The sequence below is a fragment of the Bremia lactucae genome, linkage group LG4, assembly GCF_004359215.1.
Source record: "Bremia lactucae strain SF5 linkage group LG4, whole genome shotgun sequence".
In the NCBI taxonomy this organism is placed as follows: Eukaryota; Oomycota; class Peronosporomycetes; order Peronosporales; family Peronosporaceae; genus Bremia; species Bremia lactucae.
Window position 1 is genome coordinate 5345597 of NC_090613.1, and position 22363 is coordinate 5367959.

Sequence of the window (22363 nt, forward strand, 5' to 3'; positions counted from 1 at the left end):
AAAGTTGCTCCAGACACACAATCATTATGTGTCTCTGCATCTGGTGATGAGGTATCCCTCATCAAATTGAAGTTAAAAGTGAAAAATGATTTGTCACGTAGAGCCCTAGTGGACTGTGGAGCGTCGAATAACTTTATTCGTCGCCAGTCGCTAGAGGGTTGTAGGCTCAAATATGTTGAGCGCGACATCCCTCCAACGAGGATGACGGTGCGTCTAGCGACAGGCGCATTGAAAACAGTAATGAAACGCGTAGTGAAATTACACTAACGTTAAACGATTTACAGTACGATGATGATTTCATCGTGCATCCATTGATGACACATTTGATGTCATCATAGGTTTACCTTGGCTCAGAAAATTTAAGCCAAGAATCAGCTGGCAGCATCGATCCGTGAAGATGCCTGCTACTTGTTCATCAGATGGCCATCTGATGAACGTCTTGGAGCGCCCACAAGCGTGTGGATGAACTACGAGTGAGTGCGATGGCCTCACTTGTGGTACTGTCGTTAGTACGACTGCACAAGATCACAGTGTAATTACTAATCACCCTGTTGAGTCAGCTGCCGGCGGCTGTGCTAATGCACAGGCAGCGACGAAGGCCCACTACTCGAATAAGTCGAGTGGATTGAAGCATGAATGTACGCTTAGCGGGCGAAAAAAACAAGGAAGAAACCGATTGTCTAAAATGGACAATACGATGATCCTAGGTCGAGTAGACAGTCGACTGTAGTGGGCCCGACGGTGATAGCGCAATCACAGTCGGAAGACGTTGAGGGAATAAGTTTCCACGTACTTGAGGAGAAATCTCCACAAGTAGTTAATGCTGAATTGACTAGACTTCAGCATCCCGAGAAATTGATCACTCGGCAGCCTGTTTATAAATCCCAGGAAGAAACCTAGACATTGAATGTCTTGGCTAATGACAGATCAAGAGTAGGCGCTTATACTCTTGATCTCTATGCGCCTCCGAAGTCAACTTCGGAATTATCTCAATTACCGACCCTAGAACTTAAGCGGTTCTTGAGAGATCTGCATAGTCGTAGAATCAAGCAGATTTGCGTACTCGTCACAGAGGACGAATACGTAACAAATATTCGGTCAGCGGTAATTTTTGCAGAGAACGAACGGGTTCTCAGCAGCTCATCGATGGACGAAAGTGTCCTCGATGTGAAGACTCGGATTGAGAGATACACTACTCAATCTGGAAGTCACTCAAGACAAATCCTCTATACAAGGATTTAATAGAATTCAGGGATGTATTCCCTGAAGCAGTTCCATGCGAGTTACCTAAGGATAAAGGCACTCGACATGAGATCGAGCTCAAACCGGGCTCGAAGTACTGTGTCATGAAGCAGTGGCCACTATCTCGTGAACGAGTACTTGCGATCGATAAATTCTTTATCGATCGAGTAAAAGCGGGCCATATGAGGGAGTCAACCTCCCTACTTAGCTCTCCGACCGTCTATGTGTGAAAGGCCACAGGAGTGTGTCGGATAGTGCACGCATTCAATAAACTGAATGCTGCAACGGTACCGGCTCAAACGCCGATACCTAGAAAAGACTTTATCATAGAAAATATGTCTAAGAGTACGATCTTTTCGTCTATGGATCTAATGGACGGATTTTATCAGATCCTTATGCGTGAACGAGACATCCCGTACACAGCAGTGAGCACTTCCAGTGGGATGCCCTGATGGTGTAACGGGCTAAAGTTGCCCTTATGTTACACAGTCCCCGTTAAGTACGCTTGGTGTACTTAAGGGGATGGTCAATTACTAAATAATCGTAATTAGACCCAGCACTCGGGTCTGATGCACATTTGTGACCAACCCTTGTGTATGTGAATCTCATAGGTGCATTCACATTAAGAGGGATGACGCCTAGCGTCACCCGTGATGACGTCTAGCGTCATCTGTTACGCGAGGTATCTAGAAAGATACGCTCGCAATGAATATTAAGTGTTATCTATAGATGTGACATTTTGATTGGTAAAAATAGGTATTTATATTCAATCGCATTGAATATAAATCAGTCTGAAAACTACTTCTTACTTGATAAGTGCGCACGAGGAGCTGGATTACCGCTCCTGTGACGACTCTTAATCACAGTACTTAGTGTGTTGGTTGAGGTCGCTAACGCGCCCACCACAACTACCTCACTGCACGCAAGAGAAGCAGATTAAACCGCTTCCACGCTGTGCTAGGGTGTGTGTATAAGTTGAGCGTGGCCGCATTACGAATCCCGCCTACAATTTTAGTAAACAAAGGTGTTGCTTCAGAGTTATGATAGAGTTTAACCTTTATGGTTCTGTTTACTTGGCAGATGTTCTGCCACTGAGCTTGTCCTGATCAACTTACCTGCAGCATGTTTGGCTCGAAAAAAATACTGGCATTTTATCGCCACCAAATGATCGAAGTTCGTACCCAAGCGACCCAAATCGACACCATTATACTTTCTTCGTCAATGCTCTTCTACAAAACCGCTTTGACGACAACGTAAAAATGCGCTGGAAAAAAAAGAAGATTTAAAAAAAGGAAATTTCCAAGCCAGAAGCTGTCCGGCGTTTATTTAAAACGGCTTTTATGACGATATACGTTTGAGCAAGCTTGGTATCCCAAAATGAAACGGACAAACAAGAATGTAAGGTGACTTGAGCTTGATTAGCACGATAACTCATCAAATCGTCTTGTAACGGGCTAGAGTTGCCCTTTGTTGCACAATCCCCGTTAAGCACACTTTGTGTACTTAAGGGGATGGTCACTTACTTAAGTGAAGTAATTGGACCCACCTCCCGTGTCTTTCACATTTGTGATCAACCCGTGTGTATGTGATGCACATAGGTGCATTCACATTAGGATGGATGACGGCTAGAGTCATCCATTACGCGAGATATTCAGAAAGATACGATCGCAATACATAATAGTGTATGTGACGGGTGGCATATCTCTGTAGCCCCCTTTATCTACAGAGATGACATTTTTGATTGGCAAAATAGGTATTTGTATTTTATACGATTAAATATAAATAAGACTGAAAACTACTTCCAACTTAGTAAGACTCCTTTCTTAGTGACATAAAAAGGAGTGCAGTCGAATGGATGAGTTCGACCGTAGGGAATAATGCCATCTTGGCCATGCTGTCCGGTTTGGACAGAGATGCCCTCCATTCAGCCATCGCCGATTTCACACAACATGAACTTGACGAGGCGGAGGAGAAGGTAGCCTTGCTTAATCAGCAAGGCTCTTAACAGGCAGAACTTTTGAGGTTACATTAGGTGCAGACCTCTGTACCTGGGAGGACGCACAAGCGTCGTCCCGAAACCTTATAGATAGACATCTATAAGTATAGTGGAGTCGAAGAAGACTCCCTCTTAAGATTGTTTGTCGAGTTGGACGATGCCATAAGAGCTCGTCATATCGTCGACGAAGAAATGCAAGTCGCATTTGCTCAGTCAAATTTGGCAGGTCGTGCCAAAACTTGGGTATTAGGCCTTAAGTTGCACGACCCATATGTCTTTGGGTCGCTAGAGGCTTTTAAAGCCGCCTAGCGCTGAGTTCAGAGCTCGATCAGAGCTTCTGAAACTCAAGCAAGGCAAGCGTGATGTTCACGCTTATGCCCAGCACATACGACTCTTAGCAAGTTGTATCACAAATGACCCAGTCCATGAACACACGTTGATACGGTGTTCATGCAAGGTCTTACGGATGGTAAAGACCCGTCTGTTCCGCTTGGAACCGGATACGCTTGAAGAACAATATCCGCTGCGGAACAGGAGGACTCTAGCTTGAAACAGGCTCAAGCTAGTTCGGCATCGTATCGTGCTCCAAGACGACACGAGCTGGGAGGTTCAGAACGTTGGACCTTTCTTGAGTCGAAAGCGAGAGACCTCGCTATTCGAGCAGTAAGCGATTGCAGAAATGCAATCGCTGTCAAAAGTTAGGTCCCTACGCTAATGAGTCTAGTGCCCCACGCCCAGTACTGAGAGGTACTAAACGTAATTATGGACTGAATCCCAGCCAGGGCAACGATCGCGGGTCTAACGCTATTGCGAAATCGCAACAGCGAGGCGGCCCGCCAACAAACGGTCAGGGTCCGCAAGGGGCGCAACACCCTACTGATCGAGCAATCTCAAGAGAATTTGATCTCTTGACGAAAGTTGCTCCAAATAAACAGTCATTATGTGTCTTTGCACCTGGCGATGAGGTACCCTCACCTTGAGTTAAGAGAGACAAATTATTTGTCACTCAAAGTCCTAGTGGACTGTGGGCCATCGATCATTAGAGGGTCGTAGGCTCAAATACGTTGAGCGCGACATCCCTCCAACGAGGATGACGGTGCGTCTAGCGACAGGCGCATCGATAACAGTGATGAAACGCGCAATGAAATTTCTCTACACGTTAAAAGATTTACAGTATGATGATGCTTTTACTGTACTGGATTTCGAATACAAATTTGATGTCATCCGACGTTTACCTTGGCTCAGAAAGTATTAGCCAAGAATCAGCTGGCAGCATCGATCCGTAAAGATGCCTGCCACTTGTTCATCAGATGGCCATCTGATGAACGTCTTGGAGTGTCCACAAGCGTGTTGATGTGCCACGAGTGAGTGCGATGATCTTACTTATGGTACGGTCGTTATTACGACTGCACAAGATCACAATGTGATTACTGATCACCCTGTGGTGTCAGCTGCTGGCGGCTGTGAAATTGCACAGGCAGCGCCGAAGGTCCACCACTCGAAGAAGTCGAGCGGATTGAGACATGAATGTACGCCTAGCGGGCGACATTTAAGGAAGATACCGGTTGCGGAAAAGGGGCAATACGATGATCCTAGGTTGAGAAGAGAGTCGACCGTAGAAGACCCGACTGTGTTAGCGCAATCACAGTCGGAAGACGTTGAGGGAATATGCCTCGACATAATTGAGGAAAAATCTCCTCACTTAGTTAATGCTGAAGTGACTAGACTTCAGCATCCCATAAATGTCTTGGTTAATGACGGATCAAATGTAGGCGCTTATACTCTAGATCTGTATGCGCCTCCGGAGTTAACTTCTGAGATAACTCAATTAACAACCCTAGAACCCGAAGCGGTTCTTGAGAGATCTGCATAGTGGTAGAATCAAGCAAAATCTGCGTACTCGTCACAGAGGACGAATACGTAACCGATATTCGGTTAGCGGTAATTTTGGCAGAGAACGAACGGGTTTTCAGCAGCTCATAGATGGACAAAAGAGTCCTCAATGTGAAGACTCGGATTGTGAGATATACCACTCAGTCCTGAGAGTCGCTTAAGACTAATCCTATTTACAAGGATTTGATTGTATTCAGGGATGTATTCCCTGATACAGTTCTATGCGAGTTGCCTAAGGATAAAGGCACTCGACATGAGACCGGGCTCAAATTGGGTTGAAGTACTGTGTCATGAAGCAGTGACAACTACCTCGTGGTGAATTACTTGCGGTCGATAATTTCTTTGTCGATCGATTAAAAGCGGGTCATGAAAGGGAGTCAACCTCCCTACTTAGCTCTCCGACCGTCTATGTGTGAAAGGCCACAGGAGGGTGGCGGATAGTGCACGCATTCAATAAACTAAATGCTGCAACGGTACCGGCTCAAACGCCGATACCAAGAAAAGACGTTATCATAGAAAATATGTCTAAGAGTACGATCTTTTCGTCTATGGATCTGATGGACGGATTTTATCAGATCCTTATGCGTGAACGAGACATCCCGTACAGCAGTGAGCACTTCCAAAGGGATGCCCTGATGGTGTAACGGGCTAAAGTTGCCCTTTGTTACACAATCCCCGTTAAGCACACTTTGTGTACTTAAGGGGATGGTCACTTACTTAAGTGAAGTAATTGGACCCACCACTTGGGAGTGGTTCACATTGTGACTCACCCTTGTGTATGTGATGCACATAGGTGCATTCACATTGGAACGGATGACGCCTAGCGTTGAAGCGGAGCTACCTCGCTTCTGAAGTCAGAGAAGACATTTAGACTCGGAGAGTCTCTAAGTTCTATAGAACTAATGGTTTTAACAACTTAGGGAGTCGTACAAGCTATCAAAGCTCAATGAATCCTAGTTCAAGGGATTCAAGGGCTCGTGGAACCAAGTGGCAACTAGTGCCCAAGAGTATATACCTTAGAAAGGCTTCTATCTCTTACAGATCACTGCACAAGCATTAGGAAGGCACTTAACGCTTTAAGATCAAAAGGGGAACTGCACTTAATTAATTATTTGATCGAAAACCTTTTCCTAGCTAATTTATAAATGGAATTCGGCCGCCAGATTTATATCTGGTGGTGACCACATTTGTTACCCAGAATTAACTATTTTTAGAATAGGATAAAAGGGTATTTTACCCAAAGACCAATAACTGTACACAAAGTCGATTTGTCAAAACTATCATTTTCAATTCTATCGCATGGCTAACGTGTCTTTGCGGTCGGCGAATAGTGCGAAACCTTCGGCTGCGGTACATGCAGCCGCGGGCGACGAATTATTGTCTCTTGCGGCAGACGTTTCGTCTGCCGTAGTATCATCTTCTCCCGCAACACTAGATGTTGCGGAAGCACGTGGTGATTCACCACGTGATTACGACCCCTCTTTGGAGGTCGACTACGAATGCGAGTCGGATGAAATGGCCGACTCGGGGAGAATAGAACAGTCGACTGATAGACGTCAGGCAGCTGACTATGAGCCTTCGAATGAGAGGGCTCATTCTGATAGACGAGTTAATAGTCTATTTGGTTCCGACGATAAGGATGATCCCTCATCGCCCGTTCCGTCTCCCATACGGTCTCCTGCACTGTTTCTGTGCAAGGTGATGACGATGGCGTAAGCCATCGTAAGAAAAGTTCTTTTGGTACCCCTGCTTCAGTGGGTACCACTCAGGGGAGTGAAGACAATAAAATGTCTCATCTCGCCCCTGGAAGAAGCCGTGGATTTTGCCAGATAGGCTAATCAATAGCTTGTCTGGAGAGACTACTCCTCACAAAAAATATCCCTTATTAATTGCGACAAAGCTACATGGCCTTGATCCCATCGCGAAGAACTTTCGCACTGAGGACGATCTTTATCTCGATGCTTTTCTTAAGCATCTACGATTTAGTGGCAACAATAAGCGAAATAAAGTATCGCTTATGCAAGCCTGGAGTGCGTTCATTCGCAATGTCAAAGACATGGGACGCGAAGGCTGGCTTCAAAAACTTAACGCGAATCGCGTTAAGTTTGAGAAACGAACTCCAACCGGTGCAAAGTATAAATTGCATCTGTTGTCACGTGAGTCTGGGCTTCCATGCCTCATGTGGGGAGATCCCTGTCCGTGTTGTGTTGACACCACGACACGAGTAAAATGGGATGTCTATTCCCTTTTTTTGCCGTGTGGAAGGGCTCGCATCTCTATCGAGATGCGCGATGCTTTTTCAATACGCTTTGTGCGCACTGCCATGAGATATTTCTCATCTTCGATGTCAATTGCTTTGACGCCGACATCACTCGGGTCATTATTAACTTCTAGGCGTGATGAGCATGAGCCAGAAGTGGTTTTGCTCGTGCGAGTCCACCCCCCCTAAAACTAGAGGATCCCTTTAATTGGGTGGGTATTTGCGAGGATGGCGTAAGCCATTCACGAAGAAAGGTGTATGCGTTGTAGACGCATGCACCGAATTATTGATGGCGAATTCGACCATCGGTAAAAACTCGCTCCAATTCGGATACGATTGGACGTAACCTCGAAGTATCACTTCGAGGACGCGATTTACGCGTTCTGTTTGACCATCCGTTTCTGGGTGATCGGATGTTGACATATTCAGCCGTATTCCAGAGATCGGAACACGGATTGCCAGAACTCCGCCGTGAATCGTGGATCTCAATCCGAGACCAATTCACGGGGTAGAACGTGGAGTTTGAATACCGTATCGATAAAGACACGGGCACAGCCCGAAGCCGTAATCGACTCTGGTACTGCAGCAAGATGTTCCATCTTGCTAAATCCGAAGACGAAGTCCATAGATACGGACTGCCAATATTCTGCCGGAAGTGGTAGAGGTTGGAGAGGTGCACAGAATGAAGGGCTAGGCTTCACCCGTTGACATACCTCGCAAGCACGAATGTACTTGCGCACAAACTGATACTGGGGGCCAGTAAAAGTCGCGACAAACTGAGATAAGTTTTCTCACGTCCACGATGCCCGCTTGTTGGTGTATCGTGACACTCATACATGATGCGCATGCGCAAATCATTGTGAGTTGGGACGACGACACGCGAAGTGTCGCCGGCAGCGGCTGTTTAATACAATAAGCCGTTGCGTATCGATCGGATGACGATCGATATAAAGCCGGTAAATCTGTAAAAGATTAATCGGAAGGATTCATCAGATGATCCATTAGACGCAGAAGGTTTTATCTTCTTTGTAGGCTTTCTTTATGTCATCAACTAAGGTTGATGACGGAACACTAGTAGTGAGTGTTGCAACAGTGGGATTATTTTCACTGTTGGAGTGCAATGCCGACTCGAAATCGGGTCGGCGTGATAACGCATCAGCGACGACATTAAGTCGTCTTGGTTTATATTCGACGGAGAAATTATACTCCGCGAAGAAGGATAGCCACCTCGCCAATCTTTGCGAGAGGTGTGGGTTATTTACGGCCGTAATGCCGCATGGTCCGTATATACGATGAACGGTCTATCTCCTCGGAGATAGACCCTAAATTTAGCCAATGCATATATCATGGCAAGGAGTTCCTTGTCATGTACTGGGTAATTGCGTATAGCTGGTTGCAGCTGGCGCGATTGGTAACAGACGACGCGCTCCGCGCCGTCTGTATCGTATTGCATTAACGCACAGCCGATTGCGGTATTGCTGGCGTCACAGACCACATGGAATGGTCTGTCTTAATCTGCAATCGCAAAGGTGGGCGATTGCATCAAGCTTTGCTTGATACCTTTAAAGAAACGCTGGCAATCAGCGTTCCATAACCATTTCTCGTCTTTTTACATGAGACGAGGGAGATAAACTGTCATCTCGGCATAATTGCGTGACTACTTGTGCAAGTACGCCGCTAATCCAAGGAACTTTCTATGTCCCTTAACATCGACTGAAACTGGCAAGTTGGTAATTGCCTTGATCTCTTCGGGATCAGGGCGCATGCCGTGTTTACCGACGATGTACCCAAGAAGTGGTATTTCGCTTGCAGCGACATTTCTTGAGATTTGCGTACAACTTATGCTTTCGCATAAGCGTAAGAACCTGACGAACGTGAGTTTGAACTTTCACGTCCGTCTTCCCGCCCATGGCCCACGGCTCCAGATAGGTCTCTCAAGAACCGCTTGGGTTCTAGGGTCGGTAATTGAGTTATCTCCGAAGTTAACTTCAATGGGGGCATAGAGATCAAGAGTATAAGCGCCTACTCTTGATCTGTCATTAGCCAAGACATTCAATGTCTAGGTTTCTTCCTGGGATTTATAAACAGGCTGCGGAGGGATTATTCCCTTGGGATCTTGAAGTCTAGTTACTTCAACTATTTGAGGAGATTTCTCCTCAAGTACGTGGAAACTTATTCCCTCAGCGTCTTCCGACTGTGATTGCGCTATCACCGTCGGGTCCTCTACGGTCGACTCTCTACTCGACCTAGGATCATCGTATTGTCGCTTTGGGGCAACCGGTATACTCCTTGATTGTCGCCCGCTAGGCGTACATTCATGTCTCGATCCACTCGACTTCTTCGAGTGGTGGACCTTCGGCGCTGCCTGTGCATTAGCACAGCCGCCGGCAGCTGACTCCACAGGGTGATTAGTAATCACACTGTGATCTTGTGCAGTTGTACTAACGACCGTACCACAAGTGAGGCCATCGCACTCACTCGTTGTACATCCACACGCTTGTGGACGCTCCAAGACGTTCATCAGATGGCCATCTGATGAACAAGTAGCAGGCATCTTCACGGATCGATGCTGCCAGCTGATTTTTGGCTCAAATGTTCTGAGTCAAGGTATACCTTGGATACATCAAATTTGTCATCCAAATCCAGTACGATGAAATCATCGTCGTACTGTAAATCTTTTACCGTGTAGCGAAATTTCACTTCGCGTTTCATTACTGTTATCGACGCGTCTGTCGCTAGACGCTCCGTCATCATCGTTGGAGGGATGTCGCGCTCAACATATTTGAGCCTTCGATCCTCTAGTGACTGGCGACGAATAAAGTTATTCGACGCTCCACAGTCCACTAGGGCTCTACGTGACAAATCATTTTTCACTTTTAACTTCAATTTGATGAGGGATACCTCATCACCAGGTGCAGAGACAAATAATGACTGTATGCCTGGAGCAACTTTAGTCAAGAGATTTGCAAATTCTCTTGAGGTTGCTGGATCAGTAGAGCGTTGCGCCCCTACTGACCACGACCGTTTTTTGGCGGTCCGCCTCGCTGTTGCGATTTCACAACAACGTCGGCCCGCGACCGTTGCCCTTTTTGGCATTCGGTCCATAATTACGTTTAGTACCTTTCGGTACTGGGCGTGGAGCACTACACTCATGAGCGTAGTGTCCCAACATTTGACAGCAACTGCATTTCTGCAATCGTTTGTTGTTCGAAAAGCGAGGTTTCTCGCTTTCGACATAAGAGAGGTCCATCGGTTTTGGACCTTCCAGTTCGTATCGTCTTGGAGGACGATATGATGACGAACTAGCTTAAGCCTATCTCAAGCTAAAGTCCCCCTGTTCTGCAACGAATTTGCTTCTTCAAGCGTATCCAGTTCCAAGCGGAACAGATGGGTCTTTACGGGACCATCCGAAAGACCATGCATGAACACCGTAATCAACGTGTGTTCATGAACTGGGTTGTTTGTGATACAACTCACTAAGAGTTGTATGTGCTGGGCATAAGTGTGAACATCACGCTTGCCTTGCTTGAGTTTCAGAAGCTCTGATCGAGCTCTGAACTCAGCCCTATGCGGTTTAAACGTCTGTTTGAGCCGAGCTTTAAAAGCCTGTAGAGACCCAAAGACGTATGGGTCGCGCAACCAAAGGCCAATGCCCAAGTTTTGGCACGACCTGCCAAATTTGATTGAGCGAATGCGACTTGCATTTGCTCGTCGATGATGTGACGTGCCCTTATGGTATCGTCCAACTCGAGAAACCATCTCAAGAAGGAGTCTTCTTCGACTCCCCTATACTTAGAGATGTCAATCTTTAAGGTTTCGGGACGACGCGTGTGCGTCATCCCAGGTACAGGGGTCTGTACATGTTGTAACCTCAACAGGTCTGCCTGTTGAGAGCCTTGCTGATTAAGCAAGGTTACCTTCTCCTTCGCCTCGTCAAGTTCATGTTGTATGAACTTGGCGATGGCTGAATGGAGGGTATCTCTGTCTGAACCGGACAGCATGGCCAAGATGGCATCGTTCCCTACGGTCGAACACATTCGTTCGACCGCACTCCCTTCTATATCACTTAGAAAGGAGTAGCTATCACGTGAAACGTGATGCGTATTCCTATCATCTAACATGTCCATGTTAGATGAAGAGAATGTGGTCCTTGGACGGACTACAAAGTGCTACCAGGTGTAACGGGGCACTACGACTTGTACTGCTTCAGTACAAATCCACTTCGCACTGCTTCAGTTGCGAGTGGTGCCTTACGTCAGTTCACGTACACTACACACGTACACTAGTACGTGCAGAGGAAGACTTCTCTTTAAGACAACTACCTCAAAGAGGGTTTAATGAAAACTGTATTAATATAATTAAGTTTCTCTTCTTTCTATCTGTTAATGCTAACTTAATTATGAACTAATACTAATACATGCAATTGAAATATTATCTGTCTCTCTCTCTTTGCTTACGTTTACAGCTGGATAGGCTGCGGGATAAATAGATATAACGATACACCGTTAGAGAAAGACTTAATATTATTTCCTGTCACCCTAAAACAATCACTATAGTAACTATTGGTTTAGAGGGGGTGATGTAACGGGGTGTCCCGTTACAAGAATTTTATGTCCTATAAGAGGAAATAAGCAAAGAAGTACAAAATTAATATCTTTATCAATTTTGACTCAAATAGTCCTAATAAGTTTAATACCTTTTTGAAACTCGGACTTTAACAAATTCATGCGAAATATGTACAGCCACTCATTCTTTATCGCCCACTTACGCGTCTAACAGCGATTGGCGCGGTTGATTTTAAGCAATGTGACTGTTCTGTTCATTTGTTATATCAACTACTGTCACATTGCTGCTACAATATTACCGTGTGCGGTAATATTGAGAATATTATCTGTAAGTAAAACATTCTTTGTACTTCTCAAAAATATTTATCTAATGTGTAATAAAAGTTATGTGACGAACTACAAACGTTACAAAAATTGCCCATTGATCAATCATAGTGTCATTTGATAGAGAAATTAGGATGGCTCATATCAAATGGCTTTGCAGCTTAAGAATCAAAATTTAGTTTTATATTTCATTTGAATTTAGAAAAATGAATTTGAAACAAAATTTTCGTGAGAGGTTGTGAAACATGGGTGAGCGCAAGAGCATCTACTACGGCGCCATCGATGCCAGCATGGGAGAGATGTTGCCTAGCAGCTTCAAAATTAGCAGCAAAAGTGGCAACATGGACAGAAACTTGGAGGTGGCAATACGTGCTGGTAACGTGAACGTATCGGACAACGTGGAGACTGAGGTGCTGCAGCTATCAGAGAGCAGTCGTGCTGCCCAGGAAAAACACGCGCAGCTGCTGCGCCGCATTGAAATAGAAAAACGAGCGCGCAACATTGCAGTGCCTACTGTAGTGGAGGAAGTGATTCAGCGGCTGCGGCAGCTCGGTGAGCCAATCACGTTGTTCGGGGAGCGACCGGCTGACCGCCGCGAGCGATTACGTGAGCTTCTATCACACCTTGAGGTCGAAGCAGAAGAAACTGGTGTTATTCATCAGGTCTTAGCAGAGATTCGAAAGCATAACGTTGGTGCTGGGTTCGTGGCTTCAGGAGCAGCAGGAAATGAAAAGGTCGCTCGCAGGTCGACAAAGCGGCTAGATGACCAATTGTTTTACGTGCCTTTGAAGAATGAAGCAACAAAAAGTGTGCGTGCTACGATCTTTGCTCATACCGTCAAAGTTGTGGGCGCACGGTTGAAGCGAGAGCGACAGGAGAAGCATCGGATTACGGAGAAGACAATGGATCGTCACGCGGCCGAATTGTACGCCACGGCTCCAAAGATGGCTACTATTGCAAGTCAAAATGGTGATGTGCGGCCACTGTCGTGTGTGAGGTTTTCAATTGATGGGGCTCATGTAGCGACGGGCTCGTGGAGTAGTCTTGTAAAAGTTTGGGATGCCACGAAAGCGAGTGAGGTCAAAGTATTCCGTGGACACGAAGATCGGGTGACTGGGATTGCATGGCATCCAACGAATGTATTTACTGAAATGATGGATGGGTCAGGTTCCGTGTGTTTGTGCAGCGGATCGGCTGACGGTACGGCACGGCTCTGGAGTGCAGCTCGCAACGAGCCACTGGCCGTATTGCAAGGTCATAAGGCACGGCTGGGTAGAGTTGCTTTCCATCCGCAAGGAAACTACGTTGGTACTACTAGTTTTGATCACACGTGGCGATTATGGGACGTTGCAACGGCACAAGAGCTGCTCTTACAGGAAGGTCACTATAGAGAAGTGTATGCCATTGCGTTTCAAAATGATGGCGCGCTCGTAGCAACCGGTGACTTGAATGGAAATGGACGTGTGTGGGACCTTCGTTCGGGCAAAGCCATACTACCATTGCAGGGCCATTCCAAGCAGATATTATCGATGGATTTTGCCGCGAATGGCGTACAACTAGCGTCAGGTAGTGATGACCGTAGTGTTCGAATCTGGGACTTGCGACAGCAAAAGTGCTCGTACATGCTTCCAGCACATAGTAACTTGGTAAGCGACGTCCGCTTCTCGCCTGGATCCAATGAGCTTTTGTTGAGTGCGTCATACGATTCGTCCATTAAACTCTGGAGAACTCGCGATTGGAAGCTGATGGCTACGCTTCGCGGACATGATGGGAAGGTGATGTCAGCCGATTTTGCTCCAGACGAAAAGCATATTGTATCGTGTGGTTTCGACCGTACTTTTAAACTCTGGGCTCATGAGAACGAATTTTAATCTACTAAATATATCTTCGTGCTAGATTAAACACCGCAACCGCTAAAGTTACGGTCATTCAGCTTTAAGCATCCTTTTAGGGCCAACTTTTGGTTCTCGCAGGATTATAAATTAACCATCATTTATACCAGTGCTATTAGCAATCTTTCGGGTTTTACATACTAATATTGCTGCAACTTCAGCATCGACTAAAAATTGCTCATGGCAACTTCTACTAAGACGGAGATGACTGCTGACACGTAGGAGTTGAATTCAATGCGAAATGTTACGCACTCACTTCGGACCTAACTTCAAAATTTTAGCACTTCACAATTATGAAGATCAAATATGCTGAGTAAGCAAGAATCATTTTTGCAGTCGGAAGTAGTAATCGGTACATGGATTTGACCCACCTTTTGCAGTTTTACCCTTTTTTATAAATGGGTTTAATGAAAAGGGTCAAGTTTGTACCTGCAACGAAAGATGCTGGCCAAGAGGAATCGATTCCTACGGCCGTCTGGACGAGGCTCTATTGCTCTTGCCCATCTTTCTACCGTTGTGGACAAAGAGGTTCACAAATTTAATACCGCAGCCTCGTAAGATTTTCGCATCGCTCTCGAACTCTCTGTTTATTCCTAACATGCTCACGTTACAGTGACTGGTGGGCACCTAAAAGCACAACGGGTGTAGGTCCTCTACATCAAATAAATCCTGTGCGAGTCCAATACATTCGGAGTCATGTAATTGATCACTTCGGCCACACAACGGATGATGACCCCCTGCCACTACGCGGCCTGCGAGTGGCAGATGTGGGTTGCGGCGGGGGAATTCTGTCCGAGGCGTTGTGTCGCCTCGGAGGTACGATTGTATCCGCTGACCCTGGAGAGCAGAACATAGCAGCGGCAAAAATGCACGCGTCAATGAGTCGCTATACCAGCAGCATTGATTATCGTCAGTGCACATCCGGTGAGTGCACGAAGCAATTCGTTTCGTGTGTGCTTGAGGATTGCTGTTAACGCTACAATTTAGAGGATTTGCTTCTGCAGGATGAGCAATTTGACGTGGTTTGCTCGCTTGAAGTCGTTGAACACGTGTGCGATGTGCCTGGTTTCTTGCACTCGCTTACGCCTTTAGTGAAGGTGAGGTGCTAAACCTGTATTTATGCAAACGGTGCCATCTAAATGTTCTGTTTCCTATCATCCAAGCCTGGTGGGTTGCTATTCTTATCATCAATTAACCGCACGCTTTCATCTGCCGCGCTGGCCATCGGAGTAGCAGAGTATTTATTACGAATTGTCCCGCAAGGAACACACGACTGGAACAAATTTGTGCAGCCGAGCGAGGCTGAAGCTGAATTTCGGAAGGACGGACTTATTGTGCGAGATGTGTCGGGTATTGTGGGGGATCCAATCTTTCGCAGTTGGCGTACTCATCCGACGTGTACAGATGTTAATTACATCATGTGTGTTTCAAAACCAGCATAGGAATAGCAACACTGCCGCTATAAAAAGATTACATTTTTAAAAATACACGATGCTGCTGGTACGATGCCGTTGCGTCTGGTCTACAATCATCATCTAGCGCACTTTTTACATTCACTTATGACCTTTTGAGATGTGGATTCGTCCAGAATAGTGACGCTGTGCTTTCTAGTACGTTGCAATCAAGGCTTCGCATTCTTGACGAGCGAAAGCTGCAAATCATATCATTCAACGTGAACTGGTCCTTCAGCATTCGATAAATTCAGCTGTTCTCATGCTGCTTTCTTCACCGGCGAAATAAACTCCAGTACTAGACTTGCCAGTACTGATCAAAATGGCCCTAATGCGTAAGTAAAGTATGGGGAACAGTGGATATTTCCCAGTTCATGCGTGTCCGGTTTTTGCCACTAGTTCCGACAAAATTGTTTAAATAGCTATCCTTTTCCAAACTTATAGTAGAACTTGTACTAACTAGAACTTGTCTCGGTCTATAAGCCTTGACAAATCAATTTGACGCTGTGAAGCATCTACGAAGGCTTTTTGTCTTGAAGTCGAACAATATAAAAAGTGCACATGAACCTTTCAAAAATGCTTTTCAAATAAAAATAAAAGCAATTTATTTCTGATAAAATATTCTACAAGTAGCATCAGATTGTTTCGGTTAGGCAGGAAATGTACCCTTAAAGCGCACAGTTTGTCGCACTGGTGCATAAGGTTATGAAATGCCATCAACAAAATAAAACAATAGTCCTAGCGAGATCATACAACATTGAGCGCTCAATTAAAGTTTATATAATGCGCGATGGGACCCCCATCGCATTGATCTGATGGTACTTGCAAATTTTTTAAACCGTTTATTTGAAAAGCACTTTTAAACGAATTTTTCGGAATTTCAGCAGTGCACAATATGAATGCTGACGGCGCTGGAGATTCGGGTGTCAGACAAAAGCGCGCGGCGGAGAGCTATAGCGAAGAGCGGATGGAAAAATTGTTGCGCACAGAGATGGCTCCAGCTTTGAACGTGGAAAGCACAATGGCCGGCACGCAGACCATGTTTGCCAGACCGCAGCAGCAGAGCAACCTCTTTTTTATGGGATCTCAATCGCAATCGCAGCTGCAGGACCAACAGTCCATGTTATCGATGGAATCAAGCGTACCGATGAATCAAGTGCAGCATCTGCAAATTCAAGCACAGCAACGCCAGCAGCAACAACAGTATGCGACGGCAATGGCAGGTGCGGCTATCGCTCCTCTCGACACATATCTTGGATGATTATTCGATTTCTAATCATTCATTCTTTTGGATTGCATGGAAGCTCAACGCAATGCGCAGCAGCAGCACGGAAATAGGCAGACAACAGTAACGAACGAAGTTTCTTTTCAGTCTCAACACTCTGAGATTCCACAGCAGCAAATGCAGGGTGCCCATAGCACTACAGCTTCTCCCCTCCTGCCACAGGCGCGGAGCTTTCAGTCGGAATCAAGCAACACTGACGAAGTCTGCTCTCTGTGTGGAGAAAAGGATTGCGACTTTACCTGCAACGGTGGCTGCGGTCTTCACGTACATTCAACGTGTATAGGTGAAGATGCAATTTTTTCATTTGTTGGTACAGTCGCTTTTTTCAATTCCGAAATTATAGTGTACTTTGAACTGATATATTCATATTTGTTATCCTATAGCTGGGCGCGTTTGTGGAAGCTGTTTTATTGTGCAGCAAAATCGTGCGTGCTCGGAAGATTTGACAAAGGGTGGACCACATGCACTATCCGTACGAATGCAAGCACCTTCATATAAATTTGGCAATATAACGCTCAAGCATAATGACTGTTGTGCTATTCACTTTTTCTAGGTCCGAAGAGCGATTTTGTGTATAAATTTAGAGACCAACAGCAACACAAATTTCGATAAATTTGGTCATTTAGCGTCATTGCGTTTGGGCGAAATTGGTTCGGTGCGTTACACTAATGTTGAGAAGACTCCTGCTCATGTTGCACTTTTCGGTTGTAGATCGCTGGCTACCCGATAAAGCCATTTGCAGAAAAGTTTGTCGAACCATATTTGCAGCGCTGGATGCGCGAGAAGCTCGCCACTGCTGATAAATGGATGCTTAATGTCCGCGAGATATTCACCGTCATGATCGGCCTTTACAGGTGCTTTCAGAACGCATAATGTTGTGTTTGCATAGCTTATATGTGCGTGCATTCATACTTAGTTTGAAGAGAGCCTGCATCGCTCATGGTCTACACGACAAGGTGATTGAGCTCATGAAATCTCGAAAGTTTACCGTTATAGACTATTTCGGGTGGCATCCTGCCATTGAAGGCCCAAGTGTCCGATGCTCGAGTTTGTGCGCTATCTGCGGCATTCGCAATGCACCTGACGTCGATGTATGCTCGCGCTGTCATCACAAGCTTGTATTTCCATCTATCTTCACAAAGTATATCAGCACCCTCCTTGCTGCATTTTATGCAGGTAAGAATGACTTAGCTCCACACAAATTCTATATGCATGTTTTCACAACTCTTTCTTGAATGCAGAACAAGTCGGAGTTCCGCTGGAAGCATCATCGCTGGACGTTTTTGCGCATACAAATTTCGTGCGAGGGTTGTACAAGGGGCTCAGTCCATTTGACGCTGATGGTGTCACCTGGGACGTTTTCACAGACCAGTTAAGTCATGTCTTACTGTCCTTATATACTTATGTGTGACTAAAAAATTGTACGTTGACTGCTGCGTTTGCAACGATTGGTGATGATTAGATTGCGGATGATATTTGGTCTATTGGATATTATGAGCAACTTTGGAACCTTACAGCTCAACCCCGACCTATTTGGTCCCGAGGTCAACATTATTTTTAATGCTGCCTATGTGAACCAAGCAATGATTTCAAACGAATTTGAGGTTGTTGGAAAGTTTTTGCAATGCATGAAGTTGTTTGGCAATACGAAAAGCGCGGAAAGTCAAAACATGATCGAATCTTGCGAGCGTTATTTGCTGTTTAAGCACCTTCCAGATGGAAGCTGGTGCAAGATTAATGGGTCGACGGTGGACCAGTACAAGGCTACAGTCACATGCTCAAAGTACCTTAAATTAATTTTTGATTCGAAGAATGGCTAAAAATTATCGCTACTTGTGGTGTGTAGGGCACTGCTTGCACCTGCTTTTCGAGGATTCGGTCCCGTTTCTAGCGAATTTTTAAGATTTCTCGAGAAATGGGCTCGCAGCACATCTCCAAAGCTCCCCTCGACCGCTGTGAGTGGCGCTAAACAGCCAGCAGATATGAGTAATCTTAAAGTGCTTGCATCCGGAGCGACCGTAAAATTAAGTACCCGAACGAGATTAAAGCGACTTGAGGCAATGTATCAGGTGCGCACGAATGTCACGATAAGGTAAACGTTATAATTTACTCACGCCGTGTGATTTGGTATCATTAGCGGCTAGCTGCCCCGAAGGGAGGTAATTCTTCCCTTGAATTTCTCATGACCGATAGGATGAAGCAGCTTTTAAAACTCAAGGTATAAAGCTAAAGTTTGGGTGATGTAATATTTAATCCGTGCAATGTTCAACTTGACTTTTAGAAAAATGAAGCTCAGCCGGAGCAGGGCAAGTCAGTTGAAACCAACTACAGCAGTTCGCAAAATGAAATGGCTCAGCACGTCGAAAACGTGGTAGCCTCAAAAGGAAGCGATACATCTGTTGCCGTCGAAGAGGGAACGGCTGATGGTATGACTGACTCAGAAGACTTGAAATCAGACCATCCGTCCGCCTCTCATGATCGATGTAATTCGAGAGTACCTGGACAAGATGATGATGACATGCTTACAAGCATGAGTCTTCATGAAGATCTAGAAATTTTCGATGGTCTTCAATTTGAAGATGGCGGTGGCATTATTGACGTGAGCTTTCAGTCGCTGGTACCTCACGGGGAGGCTGATAACGGCAACAGAACGCATTCAGTTGAGGGTTATAATGGAACAGATGCGCCAGGGCAAGATGAGGATGAAACAATGGATGAGCAGATGATAGATGACGATGAAGATGAAAATGAAAGTAGCGAAGCGAGAGAGGGTGGTGATCACCAAGGAGCTGCTGCGGACGAGACAGCAGATACTGTTAATGCCATGTCGGATTTCCCAGAAATGTAAACACTTCGAGATGTTAGCAAATGTCACGGTCTATATTATTACGCAGCTCACAGCAACCCCATAATTTGACCCATATCTTTTTCTCCTGGTCTTCTACAAGTGATTGGAACTTGAGCCCTATGTCGGCTTTCAGCCACTTCCTCATCGCTCAGCGCTAAAAATGACCGCAAACCTTCCCATGCTGCTCGAGACTGTAGCCATACTCGATCAGTCAGTACAACATAGCGTATAGATCATAAAAGTCTAGGTGTCGTACCTGGACGTGATATTCGAGCTCCAAGTTCGCCAATGAAAGCAAAGCTGTTTTGAACTTTGCAGCCTTTCCTGTGTCCATCCGTCTAGACTCCACCTTCAGACTGTTAGCGATAAATTGAACTTGCTCTTTCGCTTGATTCATGCGATCCTCAGCCTACGGAAAATCATAAGTAATAACGCCAGCTTAAAAACAATTTTAACGTACGGACGCAATTTTTTGCTCCGCCCGCATAGCCGATGCTGCTGCCCCACTACTTGCCCGCGCAGCTGCAAAACGTTCTTTATTGCGCTGCATACTGGCATTTGCTTGCTGGACTTCGTATATTGCAGACTCACGGTTGTGCATTACAGTCTACATCCAAGCTCAACGTCAGAATTATTTTTTTCGACATCTCATTTTCAATAATCTCAGACCTTGACTGCGTCAACCTTGCCTGCCTGGTACCTGACGATTGAAACGTACAAAGACAACAGCTTGTCCAGCTAATGAGGATAATGTATCGATCAGTCTATAAATTATATCCATTTGTAAAAATGTTTGACCTTTGCGTACCTGGTCCTGGTAAATATTTGACACAGTCTCAAAGTGATCGCCAGCAATCTTAAAGAGCATCATTAATAATTAATAAGGTCAGGTACATGTCTGACGTGCTTTCTACTGCAACGCAAGATACCTCAGCAAGCTGCTTCATATCTGAATCCTTCTTTTCAAGCTCTGATAGAGCCGATAAATAGCTTCCAAATCGCGACATTTCATACCCTTCACTACGTTGAGCAGCATAAACAATATCGGAGCACCGCGTCACCTCTCGAATCCTCATTTCGTATTCGTCAATATGTTGACCAATCTAGGTATGACCATGCTAAGTAATTCCATCCTGCTCGAATAGCTCTTGACATTTAAACTTACTCTTGCATAATCATCATCGGTCTTGATCTCGACTTGCTGAACGTTTGAAGTCAAAAAGACACCATCTTTCAAAGAACTCCAGAATGAGCTGACCGAAGCTGAAGTTGGGACATACGTGGCAGCAATAGATGCCACCCTTAATAGGTCTTTTCCCGCTATCAAGCCCTATAATAAAAGTGTCCATTTCAGCTAGTAACATTTCCAAATACGTTGCACTCACCTCGGTGCAAGCAGTAAGTACAATCTGCAGCTCAAGCGTCTGAGAAAGCTTGACATGGCTGCAAACTTCATTCTACAGGCAGGAAATTATCAGTCCAAGACAAGAGGACACTAGTCACGTATATGCTTAGATTCGTACAATGAAGTGTTCCAACGCTTGGCGACGTTCTTCTACAAACGTCGCATCCATATTCCCAGTCCAGCGCTTCTCTGGAAGTGGAGGTATGATAGTACCTGCAGAAGTGGCACTTAAAGTCACAACAGCTACTTCAACCAAAGACTTCCATGCCATCACCTCGAAAGTGCATCAGCAAGCGTTGCTGCAGCCATTCAAAGTCACTAAATCGTCGTTTGACCTGCGCTGTTGTGCAAGGAAAGTACGAGCAATTTGTCTTTACACAAGCAAATGATACATCATTATTGTCAAAACGAAGTTATATATCGATCATTGATTATATCTCACCTTTGTAGATATCACATACTGCGTATAGCGTGAGTACCCTGAGCCAACAATAATTGGCGTGCTCACTGACACTACGAATGAACGCTCGCCATCTGAAGTCGTCTTATCTGGCAACTAGAAACCACGAAACGATACAACTTGATTAAAATACATTCAAAATTCGATCTCATTTCCACGACGATAACGAAATTCTACCACATTATCAACAGGCTGCTCAAGCTGAAAGTCAGCTAACGGCAGCGGATACCCAGAGTGGAGATTTTGCATTTGGCACTTGCCAGTACTTTGAACCAGCGCCACAAGTTTCATCGCCACATACCAGCAATCTTTATTCAACTTTTTTTGCGACTTTCCTCCACTCGCCAGCCGCCAGATCTATCGGTAGCAAACGAAAAGATTATTCGTTACCATCTCTCTGTCTTAAAAAGCGCTGATTTCGATTCAAACCTCTCGATTGGCGTCATTCCTCAAGTTTGCGCGACGTATAAATGCAGCTCCTTCTTTGCCTCCAATATATCCATCCATGTCCGTATCCACCTGATAGCACCAAGCATCCAGTTGTTAGAGACAGAATAAAGCGATTAAGCACTGAAGCCACCCGGCGACGTACGATTTGGAATAGTCTCGAGTATAAAACACCTTCATCACTTTTAAATTTGATAGGTCCACTAGCAAACGCAATAATGAATTCGCCGCCGCTGCTATTGCCCGTCGTGGAGAGCCTCATTGTCAGTATTCTTGCGTCGCAACGCCTTATTAT

The 22363-nt window shown here is 45.4% G+C and overlaps 4 protein-coding genes across 4 annotated transcripts; 3 read left to right on the top strand and 1 right to left on the bottom strand.

Annotated features, from left to right (window-relative positions):
* Window positions 1-12525: 12525 nt before the first annotated feature.
* Window positions 12526-14151, top strand: CCR75_000082 (uncharacterized protein; the record flags this gene model as incomplete). Its single annotated transcript, XM_067958190.1, has 1 exon — window positions 12526-14151. The coding sequence occupies one exon, from the start codon at window positions 12526-12528 to the stop codon at window positions 14149-14151; it is 1626 nt and encodes a 541-aa protein (XP_067817105.1).
* A 327-nt stretch (window positions 14152-14478) lies between these two features.
* Window positions 14479-15904, top strand: CCR75_000081 (uncharacterized protein; the record flags this gene model as incomplete). The annotated part of the gene is made up of 5 exons (XM_067958189.1): window positions 14479-14524; window positions 14588-14726; window positions 14786-15125; window positions 15177-15269; window positions 15336-15904. 5 exons carry the CDS (start codon window positions 14479-14481, stop codon window positions 15612-15614), a joined length of 897 nt encoding a protein of 298 aa, XP_067817106.1. The 3' UTR covers window positions 15615-15904.
* Window positions 15905-16518: 614 nt separating this feature from the next.
* Window positions 16519-20993, top strand: CCR75_000080 (uncharacterized protein; the record flags this gene model as incomplete). Its single annotated transcript, XM_067958188.1, has 15 exons — window positions 16519-16846; window positions 16928-17218; window positions 17292-17380; window positions 17462-17563; window positions 17620-17762; window positions 17825-18084; window positions 18150-18279; window positions 18371-18691; window positions 18755-18977; window positions 19046-19126; window positions 19190-20361; window positions 20424-20494; window positions 20565-20607; window positions 20681-20859; window positions 20922-20993. 11 exons carry the CDS (start codon window positions 16519-16521, stop codon window positions 19754-19756), a joined length of 2535 nt encoding a protein of 844 aa, XP_067817107.1. The 3' UTR covers window positions 19757-20361; window positions 20424-20494; window positions 20565-20607; window positions 20681-20859; window positions 20922-20993.
* Window positions 19804-22330, bottom strand: CCR75_000079 (uncharacterized protein; the record flags this gene model as incomplete). The annotated part of the gene is made up of 13 exons (XM_067958187.1): window positions 19804-19947; window positions 20013-20165; window positions 20217-20363; window positions 20565-20612; window positions 20686-20859; window positions 20922-21086; window positions 21142-21213; window positions 21280-21374; window positions 21436-21532; window positions 21604-21717; window positions 21799-21978; window positions 22051-22140; window positions 22214-22330. The coding sequence occupies 13 exons, from the start codon at window positions 22328-22330 to the stop codon at window positions 19804-19806; spliced, it is 1596 nt and encodes a 531-aa protein (XP_067816308.1).
* Between the last annotated feature and the right edge of the window lie 33 nt (window positions 22331-22363).